This window comes from Salmo salar, chromosome 03 (genome assembly GCF_965601325.2).
Source record: "Salmo salar chromosome 03, fSalSal1, whole genome shotgun sequence".
In the NCBI taxonomy this organism is placed as follows: Eukaryota; Metazoa; Chordata; class Actinopteri; order Salmoniformes; family Salmonidae; genus Salmo; species Salmo salar.
The window spans coordinates 14,127,648-14,150,000 of record NC_138293.1 but is presented as its reverse complement, the minus strand read 5'-3'; the positions used below and the strand labels follow the sequence as shown (position 1 = coordinate 14,150,000).

Sequence of the window (22,353 nt, the reverse complement as noted above, 5' to 3'; positions counted from 1 at the left end):
CGTGAACGTGCCTTAGGCATGCTGTACGGAGGCATGAGGACTGCAGATGTGGCCAGGGCAATAAATTGCAATGTCCGTACTGTGAGACGCCTTAGACAGCGCTACAGGGAGACAGGACGGACAGCTGATCGTCCTCGCAGTGGCAGACTACGTGTAACAACACCTGCACAGGATCGGTAAATCCAAACATCACACCTGCGGGACAGGTACAGGATGGCAACAACAACTGCCCGAGTTACACCAGGAACGCACAATCCCTCCATCAGTGCTCAGACTGTTCGTAATATGCTGAGAGAGGCTGGACTGAGGGCTTGTAGGCCTGTTGTAAGGCAGGTCCTCACCAGACATCACCGGCAACAATGTCGCCTATGGGCACAAACCCACCGTCGCTGGACCAGACAGGACTGGCAAAGAGTGCTCTTCACTGACGAGTCGCGGTTTTGTCTCACCAGGGGTGATGGTTGGATTTGCGTTTATCGTCGAAGGAATGAGCGCTTCACCGAGGCCTGTACTCTGGAGCGGGATCGATTTGGAGGTGGAGGGTCCGACATGATCTGGGGCGGTGTGTCACAGCATCATCGGACTGAGCTTCTTGTCATTGCAGGCAATCTCAACGCTGTGCGTTACAGGAAGACATCCTCCTCCCTCATGTGGTACCCTTCCTGCAGGCTCATCCTGACATGACCCTCCAGCATGACAATGCCACCAGCCATACTGCTCGTTCTGTGCGTGATTTCCTGCAAGACAACAATGTCAGTGTTCTGCCATGGCCAGCGAAGAGCCCGGATCTCAATACCATTGAGCACGTCTGGGATCTGTTGGATCGGAGGGTGAGGGCTAGGGCCATTCCCCCCAGAAATGTCCGGGAACTTGCAGGTGCCTTGGTGGAAGAGTGGGGTAACATCTCACAGCAAGAACTGGCAAATCTGGTGCAGTCCATGAGGAGGAGATGCGCAGCAGTATTTAATGCAGCTCGTGGCCACACCAGATACTGACTGTTACTTTTGATTTTGACCCCCCCCCCCCCCCTCCCCTTTGTTCAGGGACACATTAATCCATTCCTGTTAGTCATGTCTGTGGAACTTTTAGTTTAGTTTATGTTCAGTTTATGTTCAGTTTATGTCTCAGTTGTTGAGTCTTGTTTTGTTCATACAAATATTTACACATGTTAAGTTTGCTGAAAATAAACACAGTTGACAGTGAGAGAACGTTTCTTTTTTATTTGCTGAGTTTATTTTAAAAAATGAATCACATTTACATAAGTATTCAGACCCTTTATTCAGTACTTTGTTGAAGCAACTTTGGCAGCGATTACAGCCTTGAGTCTTCTTGGGTATGATGCTACATGCTTGGCACACCTGTATCTGTGGAGTTTCTCCTATTCTTCTCAGCAGATCCTCTCAAGCTCTGTCAGGTTGGATGGGGAGCGTTGCTGCACAGTTATTTTTAGGTCTCTTCAGAGATGTTCAATCGGGATCAAATCTGGGCTCTTAATGGGCCACTCAAGGACATTCAGAGACTTGTCCCGAAGCCACTCCTGCGTTGTCTTGGCTTTGTGCTTGGGGTTGTTGTCCTGTTGGAAGGTGAACCTTCGCCCCAGTCTGAGGTTCTGAGCAGGTTTTCATCAAGGATCCCTCTGTACTTTGCTCCGTTCATCTTTCTCTCGATCCTTATTAGTCTCCCAGTCCATACCGCTGAAAAACATCCCCACAGCATGATGCTGCCACCACCATGCTTCACCGTAGGGATGGTGCCAGGTTTCCTCTAGACGTGACGCTTAGCATTCAGGCCGAAGAGCTCAATCTTCATTTCATCAGACCAGAGAATCTTGTTTTCTCATGATCTGAGAGGCTTTAGGTGCCTTTTGGCAAACTCCATGCGGGTTGTCATGTGCCTTTTACTGAGGAGTGGCTTCCGTCTGGCCACTCTACCAAAAAGGCCTGATTAATGGAGTGCTGCAGAGATGGTTGTCCTTCTGGAAGTTTCTCCCATCTCCACAGAGGAACTCTGGAACTCATGGTCAGAGTGATCATTGGATTCTCGGTCACCTCCCTGACCAAGGCCCTTCTCCCCCGATTGCTCAGTTTGGCCGGGCGGCCAGCTCTAGGAAGAGTCTTGGTGGTTCCAAACTTCTTCGATTTATGAATGATGTAGGCCACTGTGTTCTTGGGAACCTTCAATGCTTCAGAAATATTTTGGTAACCTTCCTCACATCTGTGCCTCGATACAATCCTGTCTCGGAGCTCTATGGACAATTCCTTCGACCTCATGGCTTGGTTTTTGCTCTGCCGCGCACAGTCAACTGTGGGACCTTATATAGACAGGTGTGTGCTTTTGTCCAATGTCCAATCAATTCGATTTACCACAGGTGGACTCCAGTCAAGTTGTAGAAACAGGATGCACCTGAGCTCAATTTCGAGTCTCATAGCAAACTGAGCCACAGCTTCCCTCTGGCTCAGTTGGTAGAGCATGGTGTGTGCAACGCCAGGGTTGTGGGTTCGATTCCCACGGGGGCCAGTACAATTATATATATTTTTTTAAATAAAATTTTTTTTTTTTAAATGCATGAAATTAAATGTATGCATTCACTACTGTAAGTCGCTCTGGATAAGAGCGTCTGCTAAATGACAAAAAATGTAAAATGTAAAGGTTGTGAATAAGGTATTTCTGTTATTGAATTTTTTATACATTTGTGAAAATTTCTTAACCTGTTTTCGCTTTGTCGTTATGTGGTAGCTTGATGAGGAAAACATTTTCAATTAATCAATTTCAGAATAAGGCTGTAACAAAATGTGGAAAAAGTCAAGGGGTCTGAATACTTTCCGTGCACTGTATATAAGAGAAACCGTATTAGGTCATGCATGATCCCCAGCCAAAAACACCTACTGTATATGAAGGGATCTTTTAGGATATAGTTTTCTGTTAAACACTGACTACCTGTTGTTATCTGATTGGGACAAATTCATTGTTTTCCACTACAATTTACAGCATTAGAATTCTATGGAAAACATCCAGAAACCCACCCCTCTTAAGCAGTGCTACGCAGCATGGCCTTCACCCATCTCATCCAAATGGATGAACCTCAGTTATGAAGTGTCTGTAGATATACTAGTAAGTATTATGATTCTGACAAATACATCCATCTACTGTAACTTACCCTCTGTAGCTCAGAGATATAAAGCTTAACAAACTTATCCAAAATCAGTGAACCTCAGCTGTGAGATGAGTGATCAAGTGATTCATTGTCATATTCGTACCCTGTCTGTTGACGTCCTGCAGGGCCACTGCGTAGACAGAGCGCTCCCTCAGGCCCTCCAGGTACCACTGGATCAGGTCAGCCATCTCCCCTGCCTCCACAGACTGCAGTAGGAACTGCCCTCTCAGTGTGGCCAGGCTCACAGACTGACTGCTGTCGATCCTGCCGTCATCACTGATGAACATATGAAACGTATGTGAAATGTATGTAATAACTTTATGGTGGATTGAATGTCGGTATGAGGGAGTATGTGAACCATGACAACCACCACTACCTGACAACTGAACAATAAACAGCCAGTGTATAAAACTAGGTTCTGTCTATATATTCTGGGCCCTGTTGGAATACTTAAGAAATGTATCCTTCCTTGTTTCCTTGAGGTAAACAGACCTATAAGTGATTGGATAGCTGTGAATAAGGTTATCACTCCATTACCTCAAAACCAACCAATTCAGATCAGTGATCACTTCGAAGGGAAGAAGGAAGGAGGGATGCATTTCTGAAATATTTAAACAGGGCCTTGGTATAGCCTGTTCATACCTGGACTTGTTCACCCCAGTCACCTCTGGGTACGGCAGCTCAAGGAGCTTCTTCTCTTTCTCGTCCTGAAAGGAGATCCCATTCCAGTTGATGGCCACAATAAAATTGCTTTTGGATAGAGGAGGTCCTGTGGGTATACAAATACCTTAGTAATAAAATCGTCTTTGACAAATAAAATAAATATTTTGCCTGATTTAAACCAACTAAAAGCTTCATCATGAAAAATGATAGCAACTTCACTTGGTACATTATGCGGACCTATTCCTGTTAGACTTACCTGACATTTGCGTAACCTCGTAGAACTTGGAGAAGAAGATGGGCCATTTCTGACGAGCGTAGTCAACCACATCCCCCTTCACGCTGTCTGTGCTCCTTCTGCTGTTTATGTAAGGACCCTGTGAGAATGATTAGGATCATTATTAGTTGAATCATTTTGTCTGGCATTAACTTTCCTTTATTCTACTTAACTTTTCAATTTAATTATTTATTTTACTTTGCTTTACTTTACTTGATAGGGTTAGCACACTGAATAGCAGGAATTTTAGAACAGAATATACTACAGGTTGTCTGGCCATTACTTATTGCACCAGTGAGTAGCAGTACCTGTGTATGTGCTGCGGTGACCAGCTGAATCCATTTTCCTTGTGACTTGGTCTCAATAAGTTCAGTAGTGATGCATTCCCCCACCACCTTCTTGGCATTTTCTACACTGTTGGTAGACCCAAACGTCACATAGTAGTACATCGCTGCCAGCTGGACAAAGTCATCCTCCTGGATGACACAACAAATAAATACAAAGTCTGTTTAGGTCCAATTAATAAAGAATAACAGTTTAGTTGTTAAGTTAATAGAATTTCCACCTCAAACATAAGCAGTCTTTATATCTTTTCTTTTTTTCAACAATAGTGGTAATTGATTTTTATTATTTTATGATTTATTACATAGAGTTCAATGAGACATTGTGACTCCTAAGATTCATGCTTGGTTCATGGTCAACCTACCCTCGAGAGTAGTGGAGGCTACTTTCACAATGTCACCATCAGTGATATGATATCCACATTGTCTGGGTGGGTGGAGTCTTAGGCGGTGTACTGTTTTTTACGATTGTGTTTTGCTTTTCATGTATTGTATAATAACATTTATTTTAATGTGTATATGGGTGTGTAGTTTAATGTGTGTCTTGTATTTTGATGTGTATTGTTGAGCTAAACAGGACTCATCTGGAAAAGAGACCTTGGTCTCAGCATTGACTCCCTGTCAAAATAAAGGTTAAAAAAATATATATAAAACAACGACGCACCTTCTCAGAATGGTACTCCCCAGACTTGAGGCCTCTGATGACCTGTCTGTAGATGAGATCTGTGCTGACGGCATCTATCGAGGAATCGTGCCAGGGCGTAAACAACTCCTTGCGGAAGTAGAGTCTCCAGGAGGCGTGCTGCTCCTCCTCGCCCTTCCGCCTCACTTCCTGCTCGCACTGCGAGATAGCGTCCATCACGTGCTTCCCGCCACTGCCCAGGGACCACACCTGGAAAAAAGCACAGTGTCAAAACATGTCAGGGCTAGTCAAAACATGTCACAGGCCTAGTCAAAACATGTCAGAGGGCTAGTCAAAACATGTCACATGGCTGGTCAAAATATGTCAGAGCTTGTCAAAATATGTCACAGGGCTGGTCAAAATATGCCAGAGCTAGACAAAACATGTCACAGGACTAGTCAAAATATGCCAGAGCTAGTCAAAACATGTCACAGGGCTAGTCAAAATATGCCAGAGCTAGTCAAAACATGTCACAGGGCTAGTCAAAATATGCCAGAGCTAGTCAAAACATATCACAGGGCTAGTCAATGCAAGTCAATGTTAGTCAACTTCTGAAAGCTAGTGAAGATGCTAATGAATGGTAGTCAAATTCTATCAAGTCAATGTTGTCCCTTTTCAATCTCAATATTGAACTGGCACTGAATGAGCAACTTCAAAGGCATGATGCCAAGTACCCAGGACACCACAGTTAGGTATCCCCTTGCCATGCGACTAAGAAGAGTACCTATTGACACTGTTGTATTTATTATGTATGTTCTTTGTCAATACAGATGTAGGACCTTAATTTGATCACCCTGTAGCAGGAGAACTTTCCTGTAATGCAGGAGATTTCAAACTTGTAGTGTATTTGAGTTGTAAAAAAAGCTTCTGGAGTTTGTAATATCCACTTAGAAATTACAGACTCGTTTTTCCCTTACGAAAAATACATAAACTCCTACAAAAATATCCATGAATTATAATCCACATAATAATTCACATTTCCTGTTGCTGCAGGACTATTTTCCTGCTGTAACAAACTGGCTAAAATGAAGATCCTACAACTGTATGTACTCGTTTTAGTTGCATGGCTAGGTATCCCCAAAACCCTTGGGGGTTCCCTTCACCTTCTCATAGAAGCCGATGTAAAGAGAGAATCCGTAGGTATCCTTGATGTTGACTTTCTTGGCCAGAGCCTGGCACACCTCAGCAGAGGTACAGGCTGAGTCAACAGGCAGGCTAACACTAAGGCCGTCCATCAGGGCCACAGATACTTGTGTAGGCTTCTTGGTCTTGACGGCCTACATGTGGGAAGGTGGAGACATGGGAATAATTAGTCCTTGCAGTATAATTGACTACTTACTACAGGACCCATATTGCTCTGTACTGCACACATACGGTTTTGGTGTCCTGTCTCCTTACTAATACAGTCACTGTCATAAGATTCATTGTAAGATCACCTTATTCGTCAATTGTACACAAGGTCGAACCGAACATTGACTTCCATTTATCCCAACCCTTCCAAAAGACACATATAAGGGGTTGGACAGGTTGGAACAGGGGGCTACCACACTGGGCCCCGTGGAGCAGTTGTTGTGTGGGGTTAAGTGCCTTGCTCAAGGGCACAACGGTAGGCAATAGCATCTAGTATTTGATACCAGCAACACTCTGGTTGCCAGCTCACTTCCCGACAGATTTTTCCTGTCAGATCCAGGATTCGAACAGGAAATCCTCCAGTTGCTGGCTCACCTCTCTAACCGCTAGGCTACCTGCCGCCATAAAGATATGTCGGCAGAGCAAAAACAGAGAATCGATTTCATATGTTGGAGTAGGTGGGATATGGCGCATGTAGCTGTAGTTTAGCAACTGTCTCTCACATAACTCTGATGCGACCTCTCATCATTTAACATGAGTGCCAGTCTGTTTCTGATCAGTCAATGTATTGTTGTCTGACCAAACCTGCTCTGATGGTGATTTCAAGACAACTGGGAACTCAGAAAATTACGTGGTCAAATCATGACGTCAGTCAGAAAGTCGGAGCTCTAGAAAGAGGCCTAAGTTCCAAAGTTGGAATTCCAGGTTGGATGACCGTTCGAAACAATTTTTCCTAATCGGAGCATTTTTTTTCCAGAGTTCCCAGTTGTCTTGAACGCACTGAAGTCGGAAGTCAGAGATTTCCGAGTTCCCAGTTCTGAGTTCCCAGTTGTTTTGAACGCGACATTTGTCATGAATACTGTCCATGATCTGTAGTGTTGATACTGCTTAACAGCAGTAGTAGTCGACACCTAGCGACATCGTCAAGAGATTTGAGATTCTTTGGCTAGGGTGTTTGAGTCCTGACAGGCCTACCCCCCAATTCTGTTGCATTGTGTCAGATGGGAGATGGCACCCAGATGAGTATGTCTCTGTCATGGATCTTACCTGAAGCTCTATCCAACAAGGCAGTTCGCCTCGCTCCCCATTGGCCACGATGCGACGCAGGCGCTCAGCACAGTAGGGACCATAGCTACTTGGCCCTCTGCGCAGGAAGCTCTCCAGATACTGTGGAATAGAATAGGGTGGAATAGAATACAATTACAGTGTATGTAATTGATTGAGTGGGGCCTGGGTCATAAATTCAGTATGACTATATGTAAAAACACAGCGCCTTAAGACATACAGCCACAGGTGAAAAAATGTCAACTTTAGCCTGACCTGCATAAGGAGTTCTGTTGGGGGGAAGATACCAAGACAGATGGACAGGAGGACCCAGCCTCTGAGGGAACTCTTCTGGTTCTTATTGTTCACCAGCTGTTTAATGATCTGACAATAGATCTCATCCCTACACAGACAAACAAGGACAGACAGGGCTCAAGTTAGCTGTCTATCAGTTTTGATTGGATCCAATTAATTTGCATTGCAACTGTAGCTGTAATCCTTTATTAGTTCTGAATGAAACAGTTTTGGGATGACAAACAAATTACTTTTGTAGACATCAATAACTGGGAAATATCTGGGTAACATTGTTTACGTGTTGTAATTCGGTTTGTTACCTTATATCTCGTCTGGATAGGGCGTATCCAACAATAATGTGCAGTTTTTCCAGGTCGGGTATTGGCCGATCCAAAGTGCGCCCCTCTCCAATTAGAATGTCTTTTTCCTCCGTCATAGTCTCTGGCTGGAGGAGATGAGGAGCACAACGAGACAATTAGCCGGTTTAATCTGGAGCGGCTACAGCTTATGTCCTATTTGCCTTTTCGTCGCAGGTTAGGAAAACTTAGGCAGCATGTTAGGAGAAATGACTTAGCAGTTTAGGAGAATTAGATTAAGGTTAGGAAAAGAGTAGGGTTAGCTAAAATGCACAACAACAAAACAATCTACTTTTGACATCAATTTTACATAAACTGTATCCCATCTGGACAATTAGCCTGTGTTGTTACATCATGGATATTCAGACTCATTTTAGTTCTGAGGACAAAATAATGTGTATGTAACATACCTCATCTATAATGGCCGATGCTTTTCTGTTCCCCATTCCTTCTTTCTTTCTATTTTTCCTAAGTATTTTCTGATGGAAAAATGTATATGACGAATTAGACATCTGACAAACTGTTTAGTGGGTGAATTCAGTCAGCAAAAACTCAGTACAACAGGAAACTATTAGAAACACATAAAATGACACAAGTGTCTATTGTCATCACATTAAGGGAATCAGTGAGTAGCGATATTTTTCCTATTGCTCGTCAGGGATGAATTGAACTGAGTTGAATGTAAAGTTAAGTCAAGGCCTTATGTTCAGTACCTGATCCAGGCCCACCAGATTGCTTAGCCTCCTGTTCTGTCTCTGGCCAAGGTTCTTCTGGATGACGGTGGAGGGCTCCTGGTTGATCTGTTTAGGCTCAGCGATGTCCCCCATGAACCTCAAGATGATCCACCACACTGTCAGACAGGCCTGGAGAGGAGCAGAGAGGAGCGGAGAGGAGAGGAGAGGAGAAAGTGGGGAATGGAAGGGAAAAGAAAAGAATGGGGTGAAGTGAGGAACAAAACAAAAACAGCAGGAGGAAAATGGAGGAGGAGAATGTACAGTAGAAAAAGAGAAAAGAGGAGAGAAGAATTCAGAAATAAGGCCCGAGGGGGTGTGGTATATGGCCAATATATTACGGCTAAGGGCTGTTCTTTCGCACGACGCAACGCAGAGTACCTGGATACAGCTCTTAGCCGTGGTATATTGGCCATGTACCACAAACCCCAGAGGTGCCTTATTCCTATTATAAACTGGTTACCAACTTAATTAGAGCAGTAAAAATACATGTTGTGTTATACCCATGGTATATGGTCTGATATGCCACGGCTTTCAGCCAATCAGCACTCAGGGCTCGAACCACCCAGTTTATAATGTGGAATATGTGACAGAGGAAGAAAAATGCCATCCTTGCTTTGGATCCCTCTGAGAGACACTGAAGCCTGATGTTGACTTCTCACCAGTGTGTCCCCCTCGTCCTCGTGGTAGAGCAGGGGCTGCCGCAGCCTCTGGGTGATGTGACTGTGGGTAGCAGAGCCCTGGAAGTGCAGAGCACTGAACTTGATGAAGGAGAACTCCTCATCCTCATCATCGTACTCCACCACTGGTAGCTCCACTGGTACTGGTGCTGGTGCAGGAGTTGGTTCAGTCCGAGCTAGTACTGGTACTGGTACTGGTACTACTACCGGAGCTGGGGTTTCTACTGGGCTCTCATCTTGACTCTCCTCTCGGCTCTCCTCAGTCACCTCTGGGATTGTTCGCGTGCTCTCCAAGTCCTGAGGACGGATAGGGAGAGTGCAGTTGGATACTCAGTTAGATACTTTTTTCTTTGAGTTGGAGAGAATAGTAGAATATTATAATGCTTCTTCAATGAGAAGAGAGGATTAGGTGGATGTGGTCATTCTGTTAGCAGTGTTCATCACTGAGGTATTAAGACATATAAGACTATAGCAAATGGAAACCTATGTTGATATGACATTAAGATCCACCATTGGTTGTGAGCATCACCTCAAAGCCCTCTGGAGCCGGGCCCTCCCGCCCTCCTACTGACACTTTTTGGGGCAGGAATTCAAACATGGTTTCCACCATTTCTTGCTCACTGACTGGCTCTGGCTCGGCAGCAGCCTGTTGTGATTGGCTGAGGACCTCCTCTAGCCTCCGCTGGAGCTCTGCGGCTGTCTGCTCCCTCGCCTCCCGCTCCCGGGCTGATAGGAATGCCTAACACAGACACATACACAAACACACACACATACACACACACAGATATATTGAACTTGCACACAGGAGCAAAAACAGGCTTGCATGCCACACACACACACACACACACACACACACACACACACACACACACACACACACACACACACACACACACACACACACACACACACACACACACACACACAGATATATTGAACTTGCACACAGGTGCAAAAACAGGCTTGCATGCACACACACACACACACACACACACACACACACACACACACACACACACACACACACACACACACACACACACACACACACACACCACACACACACACACACACACACCCCCCCCGAGATATATATTGAATTTGCACACAGGTGCAAAAACAGACTTGCAATCACACACACACACACACTTTTCTCAAATGTCAGAACTCACATCTGTCCTCATCTTGTTGGTGGTCTTCCTAGCCAGCATGCCTCTGGTGTGTGCCTGGAGGACAGTCACAGCTTCTCTCTTGCTCTTATAACTCTTCCTGGCCAGGTACCCGCGCACCTGGGACTGCATAGTGACGGCCGCCGCCAGCTCCTTCAGGTAATGCAGCCGGGACAGACGACCACGGATCTTAGACTGCAGACGCTGAAAGCCGCGCTGGAGCTAGTTGAACGAGACAGAGAGGAGGATAAATTATGTTTGTAGAAGGTAAATGTGAGCAGCAGAGAGAAAAGCGAAAGATATATTAAAAGCTGATCGAGCCTATAAAAAAAATGAAAATAATAAAATCTCTATCAGCACAATAATGTGCACTCCTTAGCTAGGGCATTTAATCAATATCACCTCATTTTGTTTACAAAAGTGTATCTGAGTTGACTCCTTACCAGTGTTGTGGTGTAGTGAACTATATGTAGTTCAACTAGTAATTTAATAGTATTTTGCTGTAGCTTGGTGGTAGTTGAACTCAATTCAAATATTGGTAGTGTTTTCAGTATTTATTTTTATTTTTATTTTTACCATGTAGTGGTGTAGCTAAATACTGGAACTTCACACAAATGTTTTGGCAAAAAGAGGAGAAAATATAGGTAAAGTAGACAAGAATTGTCTTTCTTTTTCGGCATTAGACCTCCCTAATTGCCACTTGAAACTTAGCCAGTGACTTACCTTTCTATATTGTTTCTTGTCTTCGTAACCTCTCCAATGCTTCTGTATCACCACAGCGGCTCTCCTTTTCTTTACAAAGCTCTTCCTACAAGAGGAATACATTTCAACAAAACATCAATAGAGCAGACTGTAAGAACTACTGTATTAAAACAATAGTAACAACTGTATGTAACTCTGTGGTAAACCTTTAGAATAGGGTATTAGAGAGAATAACAGATAAACCCATGTCAGTGACCACTGCCAGTGTGCTATGTAATGTCTTACAACATCCCAAACATTGAAGTCCCTGTGTCAGGTATGACATGTCGCATGCCATTTTCTATCCTGTGTTCCCTCCAAGCTGTGTGTCTCAGTGTTCCTCATTTACCTGTCTCTGTGGCCAAGAATGACCCTCTGGATGATGAGGGCTTTCCTGTTGAGCTCTCGCTCTCTTTCCCATTCCAGTAGGGAGTCATGGGCATCCTGAAAGGGAAGAGGGTGGAGACAGGTTATAGACGATTAATGTGGACCTTTTCAAAAACGTAGACCAACATCATTGTAACATATTCGAATTGCTTTAAGTGACATTTGAGATTCCATGACTGCTGTTACAACATGGCTGCTTTTCCAAGATGGCGTAGCAGTGCAGACGTGTTTTGTTCGTCCTCTCGTGTACTTTTGAATTTTTGGCCTTTTTTGTATATATTTCAATTTTATTTTCAATCTCTTTTCCCTTTTAAATCAATTGTACCTTCTGGAAACCTGCGTCACCCAATGTGATACGGAAACGCAATTTTTTTGTTGTTGTTGACCTTATAGCCAGAACCACCTAGCCATCAGAAGCTAGCCATCAGAAGCTAACCAGCTAATTAGCTACAAGCTATTTAGTCATTGTTAGCCACTCCTTTACCTTCTGCACAGATACCAGCCCTTTTTTTTGCCTGGATAATACTTGCCAGCCTACCAGTATCGGACTGTTTCTCCACTACAATGCCGGATTCCTGCCATAAACCCTGGACCATTACTCCTGATCTTCACAGCTAGCTAGCTGCCACCGAGTGACCCAGTACCGAAGCAAGCCCTGAGCCAGGCCCACCTCCCGGCCTACTCAGTTGTTCACCCGGACACCACCCAAACACGGCTAGAATCCACTACACCACCGGATCCTTGCCGTAAGCTCTGGACCTTGGCACCGGATCACCACTGCTACCGAGTGGCTTTAGTGGCTAATGCCCCTGCCCCGAAGCTAGCACCAGTTAGCCATGAGCCAGGCGCATCTCCCGGCTAGCAAACTAAATTACTACAACTACAATACCTCTTTTGCCATCTGGCTTGGATCCTATGTCGACACGGTGCCCCGGGGACTATTCGATGCAATTGCAGTCCGCCACACGATGTTATTGTGCTGGTCAAGGGCAGTCAGGTCTGGAGTGAACCAAGGGCTATATCTGTTCTTAGTTCTGCATTTTTTGAAAGGAACATGCTTATCTAAGATGGTGAGGAAATTACTTTTAAGGAACGACCAGGCACCCTCGACTGACGGGAGGAGGTCAATATCCTTCCAGGATACCCGGGCCAGGTCGATTAGAAAGGCCTGCTCACAGAAGTATTTTAGGGAGCTTTGACAGTAATGAGGGGTGGTCGTTTGACCGCGGACCCATAGCGGATACAGGCAATAAGGCAGTGATCGCTGATGTCCTGATTGAAAACAGCAGAGGTGTATTTGGAAGACAAGATGGTCAGGAAAATGTCTATGAGGGTGCCCATGTTTACGGATTTAGGGTTGTACCTGGTGAGTTCCTTGATGATTTGTGTGAGATTGAGGGCATCTAGCTTAGATTGTAGGACTGTCGGGGTGTTAAGCATCCCCATACTGAACTGACAAATGGAGAAGATTGAAATACTGCTAGTCTCTGCTAGCCTTTGGTTTAGTCTTTGCTAGCCTTTGGTTTAGTCTCTGCTAGCCTTTGGTTTAGTCTCGCTAGACTAGCATGAGGATGGAAAAGGGCCATTTAATTCAAAACTAGCAATCTTCTCCATTTGTCAGTTCGGATACTGGCATAACTAGGAGTACAGCGTCATCTTCCACCCCTGGATTGAGGTACGTTTTCAAGCCATATCCCTCCCCGGCTGGGTGGTGTACACATTACGGCTTAGAATCATTTTCACTTGGACAGGAAAATCTAGGTTTAACCTGTTTGGGATAGGGGGCAGTATTTTCACGTCCGGATAAAAAACGTACCCGATTTAATCTGGTTACCACTCCTACCCAGTAACTAGAATATGCATATACTTATTACATATGGATAGAAAACACCCTAAAGTTTCTAAAACTGTTTGAATGGTGTCTGTGAGTATAACAGAACTCATTTGGCAGGAAAAAATCTGAGAAGGTTTCATGCAGGAAGTGGCCTGTCTGACAAGGTGTTGTTGTTCTTGCTTCTGTTTATTGAAGAGTCAGGATCTTAGCTGTAACGTGACATTTCCCACGGCTCCCACGGGAGAAACCTGAACGATGACGAGGCAGCCTCAGGCTGAAACACATTATCGCCTTTTCCAAGTGGCCCATCAGAGGACAATGGAATTAGGCGCGTGCCCGATTCGACCCAGTGATATATTTTCCTTCGGCTGTTTATCTAATTGCAGATTCCCGGTCGGAATATTATCGCTTTTTTACGAGAAAAATTGCATAAAAATTGATTTTAAACAGCGGTTGACATGCTTCGAAGTACGGTAATGAAATATTTAGAAATCTTTTGTCACGAAATGCGTCGTGCGCGCAACAGTTATTTACCATTGGGATAGTGTCTGGGACGCACGAACAAAACGTCGCTGTTGGAACATAACTATGGATTATTTTGGAACAAACCTACATTTGTTATTGAAGTAGAAGTCCTGGGAGTGCATTCTGACGAAGAACAGGAAAGGTAAGACCATTTTTCTTATAGTAAATCTGATATTGGTGAGTGCTAAACCTGCTGGGTGTCTAAATAGCTAGCCCTGTGATGCCGGGCTATGTACTTAGAATATTGCAAAATGTGCTTTCACCGAAAAGCTATTTTAAAATCGGACATATCGAGTGCATAGAGGAGTAATGTATCTATAATTCTTAAAATAATTGTTATGCTTTTTGTGAACGTTTATCGTGAGTAATTTAGTAAAATGTTAGTAAATTCGCCGGAAGTTTGCAGGGGGTATGCTAGTTCTGAACGTCACATGCTAATGTAAAAAGCTGTTTTTTGATATAAATATGAACTTGATTGAACAAAACATGCATGTATTGTATAACATAATGTCCTAGGTGTGTCATCTGATGAAGATCATCAAAGGTTAGTGCTGCATTTAGCTGTCTTCTGGGTTTTTGTGACATTATATGCTAGCTTGAAAAATGGGTGTCTGATTATTTCTGGCATGGTACTCTGCTGACATAATCTAATGTTTTGCTTTCGTTGTAAAGCCTTTTTGAAATCGGACAGTGTGGTTAGATTAACGAGAGTCTTGTCTTTAAATAGCTGTAAAATAGTCATATGTTTGAGAAATTGAAGTAATAGGATTTTTAAGGTATTTGAAAATCGCGCCACAGGCTTCAACTGGCTGTTTCGTAGGTGGGACGAATTCGTCCCGCCTAGCCCATAGAGGTTAACTGCACCTTTAGGAAGATCTTAGTCGTGCCGATCTTCCAGTCATCATGTCCTGTGATCACGGCCTTGCAAATGGCAATACAGCAGGCTGATGCTGACTCCTGGGTTAGGAGAGGGAGGAAGATATTGGGAACCATAACCACAAAACTAAAAGCAACGACAACTTTGGAGATTTGAATGCTAACAAATATCATTATCTTGATGATGATGATGATGATGATGATGATAATCATCATCATATTCTAAATAATAATGTCTTACAGTTTTGGGGTCACAGACGGTTGTCTTCAGGAGCACTCTGTACCGCTGCAGAAACTGCTTGAATGTGTGACGGATTGGATATCCCAGTTTCCGGATTCTGATGGTATCAATCATTCCAGAATACCGCAGCTGACGTATGCACAGGTCTCTGTCAAAACACTGAGGAAGACAGAGACATTCATAACATTTACATTTTACATTTTAGTCATTTAGCAGACGCTCTTATCCAGAGCGACTTACAGTAGTGAATGCATACATTTCATACATTTTTTTTTTCTGTGCTGGCCCCCCGTGGGAATCGAACCCACAACCCTGGTGTTGCAAACACCATGCTCTACCAACTGAGCTACAGGGAAGGCTACATTTTATATTTTGCACCACCAATATTTACATGCTAAAATCAGCTCTGCTTTTACTCAAGTATGACAATTGGGTACCTTTTCCACCACTGGAAAGTGGTCAAAAATGTCAGAATAAAGTATACCTGTTTTAGCCACATTACTCAAAGAATTTGTAAAAAATATTATCAATAAGGGTGGCAGATGAACTGGTCATAAGCTTGTTTTAGTAGAGTGGAGTGCACTGTTGGATGGAAAAAGGGGACTTCCGTGGAATTGTAAAATGTTTATGGTGTGAAACTGCCATTCTACCTAATCACATTTTTTCTGTTTTGTGTGAGTTTGACCTCCACCTATTGTGATATTGCACCATCAATGAATCATGTCTCGCTGTATCTGGCCCAGTGCTACAATTGGCTGTCTTATTCACCATGGACTTCTTGTTGTCGTTGGGCTTGAAGCAGCGGATAAAGTGTGGCTGGCAGATGGACAGGGCCTTCATGAGGGAGTCCAGGGACTGGCGGAACTGACCGCTCAGCGTGGACACCTGTTTCCTGCCGTCCGTCTGGGCCGCCTTTGAGGAGAAAGATCACAATGTCATCTGTGTGGAATTTTGGACCGTTGTCAGTGACCATACATATAGGAAAGCCATGTGGAGAAACTGGAATTCCCCCAGTGCAATACTTTTTAGATGACTGCAAATCTAACCATTGGATGTTACCAAAGCACAGATTACTTGATGGATAGATAATGTATGAATAATTAATAATACTGCTAATCTACATGAAATACGGAAACCCATAGCTTTTGTTTTTGGTGAATATATACTGAACAAAAATATAAATGCAACATGTAAAGTGTTGGTCCCATGTTTCATGAGCTGAAATAAAAGAACACACGAAATCTTCTCTACGCACATAAAACGTATTTCTCTCAAATGTTGTTCACAAATATGTTTACATCTCTGTTAGTGAGCATTCCTTCTTTGCCAAGATAACCAGTCCACCTGACAGGTGTGGCATATCAAGAAGCTGATTAACTTCATTAGCATACTGTTTTTTGTCCAGAATAACGGACGACTGACGTGCCCAAAGTAAACTGCCTGTTACTCAGGCCCAGAAGCTAGGATATGCATATACTTGGTAGCATTGGATAGAAAACACTCAGTTTCTAAAACTGTTAAAATAATGTCTGTGAGTATAACAGAACTGATATGGCAGGCAAAAACCAGAGGAAAATCCATCCGGAATTTTTTTGAGGTCACATGCCATTTGCTTGCCAGGCCAGTGCTTGCCTATGGGAAATACAAATAGATAGGACCCAGATAGGACCCTATGGCTTCCACTAGATGTCAGCAGTCTTTAGAAAGGGTTTCAGGTTTGTTTTTTGAAAAATGAACAAGTAGTTTGAAGAACTCACTAGAAAAGTGGTAATGTTGGCGCGTGAATGAGGTGCGTGCTCTTCGTTATTTATCTTCCCTATTGAACATACTATTCTCCGTCGTAAATATTATCATTTATTTTGTCACGTCCTGACCAGCAGAGGGAGGTATTGTATCAGTTGTGGTCAGGATGTGGCAGGTTTTTTGTATGTTAAGGGTTTGTGTTGGGGATGGGACTCCCAATTGAAGGCAGGTGTGTTGAGTTGCCTTTGATTGGGAGTCCTATATAGAAGGGTGTGTTTTTCTTTGGGATTGTGGGTAGTTGTTTTTTACTGCATTTGTATAGCCAGTAAAACTGTTGCTGTCTTGATTATTGTTTTTTCACCGTGGATGCTTTACTCTTTTTTTTTATTAAACTATGAGTATCCACATTCCCGCTACGCCTTGGTCCATTCCTGAAGACAGCTGTTACAGAACTACCCACCACAAAAGGACCAAGCAGCGGAAGAGGAGGAAGCCACAGGAGAACAGCGTGGATGAATGGACATGGGAGGACATCCTGGATGGCAAGGGATGCTACACCTGGGAGGAGATCCTGGCCGGAAGGGATCGCCTCCCATGGGAACAGGTGGAGGCACTCAGGAGAGTGGAGGCAGCTGGACAGAGGAACCAACGCGAACGTTATGCTGGAACACGGCTGGCGAGGAAGCCGGAGAGGCACCCCCAATAATTTTTTTGGGGGGGGCACACGGGTAGTTTGGCCAGGCCAAGGAAGAGCCGTAAGCCAGCTACCCGTGATTACAGGGAGGTGCGTATAAGGTGGATGGCGCCATGTTACGCTGAGGTACGCACCATCTCGCCTATACGGATGCACAGGCCAGTCCGCCCTGTACCAGCTCCCCGCATGTGCCAGGGTGAGGTGAGCATCGAGCCGGAAGGGGAGATGCCAACCCTGCGCTCAAGACCGCCAGTGCGCCTCGACGGTCCGGTGTTTCCCGCTATACGCACTAGCATGGAGGTGCGTGTCTCCAGGCTGGCACGTCCAGTACCAGCCCCACGTATCAGGCGTCTAGTGTGTCAGCCCAGCCTCGCCAGTCAAGAGTCGCCAAAGCTGCCCGCCAGTCAAGAATCGCCAGAGCTGTCCGCCAGTCAAGAGTCGCCAGAGCTGTCCGCCAGTCAAGAGTCGCCAGAGCTGTCCACCAGTCAAGAGTCGCCAGAGCTGTCCGCCAGTCAAGAGTCGCCTGAGCTGCCCGCCAGTCAAGAGTCGCCTGAGCTGCCCGCCAGTCAAGAGTCGCCTGAGCTGCCCGCCACTCAAGAGTCGCCTGAGCTGCCCGCCAGTCAAGAGTCGCCTGAGCTGCCCGCCAGTCAAGAGTCGCCTGAGCTGCCCGCCAGTCAAGAGTCGCCTGAGCTGCCCGCCAGTCAAGAGTCACCTGAGCTGCCAGAGTGGCCCAACTGCCCGGAGCTGCCAGAGTGGCCCGACTGCCCGGAGCTGCCAGAGTGGCCCGACTGCCCGGAGCTGCCAGAGTGGCCCGACTGCCCGGAGCTGCCAGAGTGGCCCGCCTGTCCTCCGGCCCAGCCCGAGTGGCCCGCCTGTCCTCCGGCCCAGCCCGAGTGGCCCGAGTGGCCCGCCTGTCCTCCGGTCCAGCCCGAGTGGCCCGCCTGTCCTCCGGTCCAGCCCGAGTGGCCCGCCTGTCCTCCGGCCCAGCCCGAGTGGCCCGAGTGGCCCGCCTGTCCTCCGGCCCAGCCCGAGTGCCCCGACTGTCCTCCAGCCCAGCCCGAGTGGCCCGCCTGTCCTCCGGCCCAGCCCGAGTGGCCCACATGTCTTCCGACCCAGCCCGAGTGGCCCGCATGTCTTCCGACCCAGCCAGAGTGGCCCACATGTCTTCCGGCCCAGCCAGAGTGGTCCGTCTGCCAGGGTCAGCCCGAGTGGCCCGTCTGCCCGGCGCAGCTATCGGCGCCACCGAAGTGGGCGACACCGAAGGTGGAGCGAGGTCCACGTCCTGCACCTGAGCCACCTCCAGGATAGGTGGGTTGGGGAGGGAGGGTGTAGCACAGTGCCGTCGGTGACGGCAGCCACCCTCCCTTCCCTCCCTTATTGTTTAGGGGTTATTGTTTATTGGTTTTGTTGGGGTATTGGGGATTTTTTTTGTGTTTTCTTTTTTTTAGGTGCATTCCGGGGTCTGCACCTTGAAGGGGGTACTGTCACGTCCTGACCAGCAGAGGGAGGTATTGTATCAGTTGTGGTCAGGATGTGGCAGGTTTTTTGTATGTTAAGGGTTTGTGTTGGGGATGGGACTCCCAATTGAAGGCAGGTGTGTTGAGTTGCCTTTGATTGGGAGTCCTATATAGAAGGGTGTGTTTTTCTTTGGGATTGTGGGTAGTTGTTTTTGCACTGCATTTGTATAGCCTGTAAAACTGTTGCTGTCTTGATTATTGTTTTTTCACCGTGGATGCTTTACTCTTTTTTTTAATTAAACTATGAGTATCCACATTCCCGCTGCGCCTTGGTCCATTCCTGAAGACAGCTGTTACATATTTAGACATTAGAGCTCCGGCGGATTAATTAGAAACATCGTTTGACTTGTTTGGACGAACTTTACTAGTAACTTTTTGGATTTGTTTGTATGCATGTTGAGCGAGTGGATTGCTGAGATCATTGGCGCCAACTAAACTGACGTTTTTGGATTTAAAGAAGGACTTTTTCGAACAAAATGACCATTCATTGTGTAGCTGTGACCCTTGGGATTGCAAACAGAGGAAGATCTTCAAAGGTTAATGATTTATTTAATCGCTAGTTGTGATTTTGTGACGCCTGTGCTGGTTGAAAAAGTATTTTGGTGTGGGGCGCTGTCCTCAGATAATCGCATGGTATGCTTTCGCCGTAAAGCCTTTTTGAAATCTGACAACGCGGTTGGATTAACAAGAAGTTAAGCTTTTAAATGATGTATGACACATTTTCATGAATGTTTAATATTACGATTTTTGTATTTTGAATTTCACGCTCTGCAATTTCACCAGATGTTGTTGTAGGTGTCCCGCTAGCGGTTCATGCGCCAAAAGAGGTTAAACATGTATACCTTGTGCTGGGGACAAGAAAAGGCCACTAACATTTGCAGTTTTGTCACACAACATAATGCCACAGATTTTGAGGGAGCGTGCAATGCTGACTGTAGGAATGTCCACCAGAGCTGATGCCATTGAATTGAATGTTCATTTGTCTACCATATGCCCCCTCCAACGTGTAACCACGCCAGCCCAGCACCTCCACGTCCAGCTTCTTCACCTGCGGGATTATCTAAGACCAGCCACCCTGACAGCTGATGAAACTGTGGGTTTGCACAACCAAAGAAATTCTGTACAAACTGTCAGAAATCGTCTCAGGGAAGCTCATCTGCATGCTCGTCATCCTCACCAGGGTCTTGATCTGACTGCAGTTCGGCGTTGTAACCAACTTCAGTGAGCAAATGCTCATCTTCGATGGCCACTGGCATGCTGGAGAAGTGTGTTCTTCATGGATGAATCCCGGTTTTAACTGTACCGGGCGTTGTGTGGGCGAGCGGTTTTCTGATGTCAATGTTGTGAACAGAGTGCCCCATGGTGGCGGTGGGGTTATGGTATGGGCAGGCATCAGCTACGGACAATGAACACAATTGCATTTTATAGATGGAAATTTGAATGCACAGAGATACCGTGACGAGACCCTGAGGCCCATTTTTGCGCCATTCAGCCGCCACCATCTCCTCATGTTTCAGCATGGTAATGCATGGCCCCATGTCACAAGGATCTGTACACAATTCCTGGAAGCTGAAAATGTCCCAGCCTGTGTACTCACTAGACATGTCACCCATTGACTATGTTTGGGATGCTCTGTATCGACCTGTACGATAGCATCTTCCAACTCCTGCCAATATCCAGAAACTTTGCTGATCCAAGCCCCTACCTTTTTTTAAGTATCTGTTACCAACAGATGCGTATCCGTATTAGTCATGTGAAATCCATAGATTAGGGCCTAAGTTATTTATTTCAATTGACTAATTTTCTTATATGAACTGTAACTCAGTAAAATCTTTGAAATTGTTGCATGTTGCGTTTTATATTTTTGTTCAGTGTAGCAAACGGGAGTTGGATATTCAGAATCCAAATAATAACAGCAGCTACAAACCCGTAGAGAGCTCTTGGGTGTCATAACGATCCTGTTGTTGCTGGCAGGGTTCTTCACTACATTAGCACTGAGCTGCGTCTCAAAGATCTGTCTCAGCAGCTTGTTGGTGGTCGTGTCAATCAACTTGATAATGTCAGAGCTGAGAGTATCTCTGTTCTTCTCCAGGAATCCTGAATGAAAAACATACAGGATCAAATGGTGAGTAAAAAAAATGCATATTCCTGTGTCCCAGCAAATCAACTAATATTTTATGTGATCCCTTTTTCTCTGGTTACCTCTTGAGTCGTAGTAAACAACCCCAGCAAAATGGCGGATCCCAAACTCCATGTCGTGGGTGTTCTTAGACGGAATGTAGATGTTGCCCTTGGCATGAACCTGGTTCATCTTGTTCAACATGGTGACATCTGTGCCCTGGAAGAAACATTCAAGGTTGTCACAAACCTCTCCAATTCAGATTGCCTCCACAGAATGGTTTATTAGAGAAATTTGAGATAGTTTACCTTGGGAAAGTGGCTCTCCTCATCGATCAGAGCCAACACATTGAGGGGCTTCCCAACCAGGAGATCAAGGGTTTGCGTGTTGTCGTTGAAGGTGATGTTCTTCCAGACGATGTCCTCCTTAGTGTACTCCTCCTGCTCCAGCTTGAACACATGACGCACAAAGAACTGCTGCAGCTGCTCATTGGCAAAGTTGATGCACAGCTGTTCAAAGCTGTGAAAAAGCATGTGGAAAAGGCTTGTGTTATTGACCAGTTGGTTACACAGGATCGGGGAGAGAGCATGAAGGACATACAAGCCTGTATTAAACTATCTGCGTGTCGACTGTCGCAAACAATAAGGGAAATTAGTATTTGATATTGACTGGAATACCTGTTTGAGGCAAAGTTCTCAAACCCAAAGATGTCCAGCAAGCCAATGGAGTTACGGACGTATTTGGGACCGTTGGTGGGAGTCTTATGGATGGCACTGTTGATTCTCCCAACAATCCAGATAAATAGTTTACCATATATTGCCTGAAGAAATCATGACACAAACAACACACATACTCTTGAATAGAATATGGACCAAAACGTAGAGCTCTTAACTCAACAATCAAGTAAATCGTGCACTGATGTCAATGGAAGACTCGAG

At 45.3% G+C, this 22,353-nt stretch overlaps 1 protein-coding gene across 1 annotated transcript in view; it reads right to left on the bottom strand.

Annotated features, from left to right (window-relative positions):
• Positions 1-22,353, bottom strand: part of LOC106598862 (unconventional myosin-VIIa) — a 40,795-nt gene that overhangs the window by 12,230 nt on the left and 6,212 nt on the right. Inside the window, exons 12-34 of the mRNA XM_014189878.3 lie at positions 22,093-22,235; positions 21,724-21,934; positions 21,499-21,634; positions 21,224-21,393; positions 16,111-16,254; positions 15,343-15,501; positions 15,090-15,182; positions 11,829-11,923; positions 11,462-11,546; positions 10,742-10,960; positions 10,099-10,308; positions 9,552-9,866; positions 8,872-9,021; positions 8,569-8,637; positions 8,123-8,247; positions 7,785-7,911; positions 7,512-7,631; positions 6,218-6,391; positions 5,097-5,324; positions 4,400-4,567; positions 4,074-4,191; positions 3,797-3,923; positions 3,258-3,430 (exon numbers count right to left, since the gene is read on the bottom strand). Of these exons, the coding sequence (XP_014045353.1) occupies positions 3,258-3,430; positions 3,797-3,923; positions 4,074-4,191; positions 4,400-4,567; positions 5,097-5,324; positions 6,218-6,391; positions 7,512-7,631; positions 7,785-7,911; positions 8,123-8,247; positions 8,569-8,637; positions 8,872-9,021; positions 9,552-9,866; positions 10,099-10,308; positions 10,742-10,960; positions 11,462-11,546; positions 11,829-11,923; positions 15,090-15,182; positions 15,343-15,501; positions 16,111-16,254; positions 21,224-21,393; positions 21,499-21,634; positions 21,724-21,934; positions 22,093-22,235 (3,559 nt within the window). The remainder of the gene's footprint in view (positions 1-3,257; positions 3,431-3,796; positions 3,924-4,073; positions 4,192-4,399; positions 4,568-5,096; positions 5,325-6,217; positions 6,392-7,511; positions 7,632-7,784; positions 7,912-8,122; positions 8,248-8,568; positions 8,638-8,871; positions 9,022-9,551; positions 9,867-10,098; positions 10,309-10,741; positions 10,961-11,461; positions 11,547-11,828; positions 11,924-15,089; positions 15,183-15,342; positions 15,502-16,110; positions 16,255-21,223; positions 21,394-21,498; positions 21,635-21,723; positions 21,935-22,092; positions 22,236-22,353) is intronic.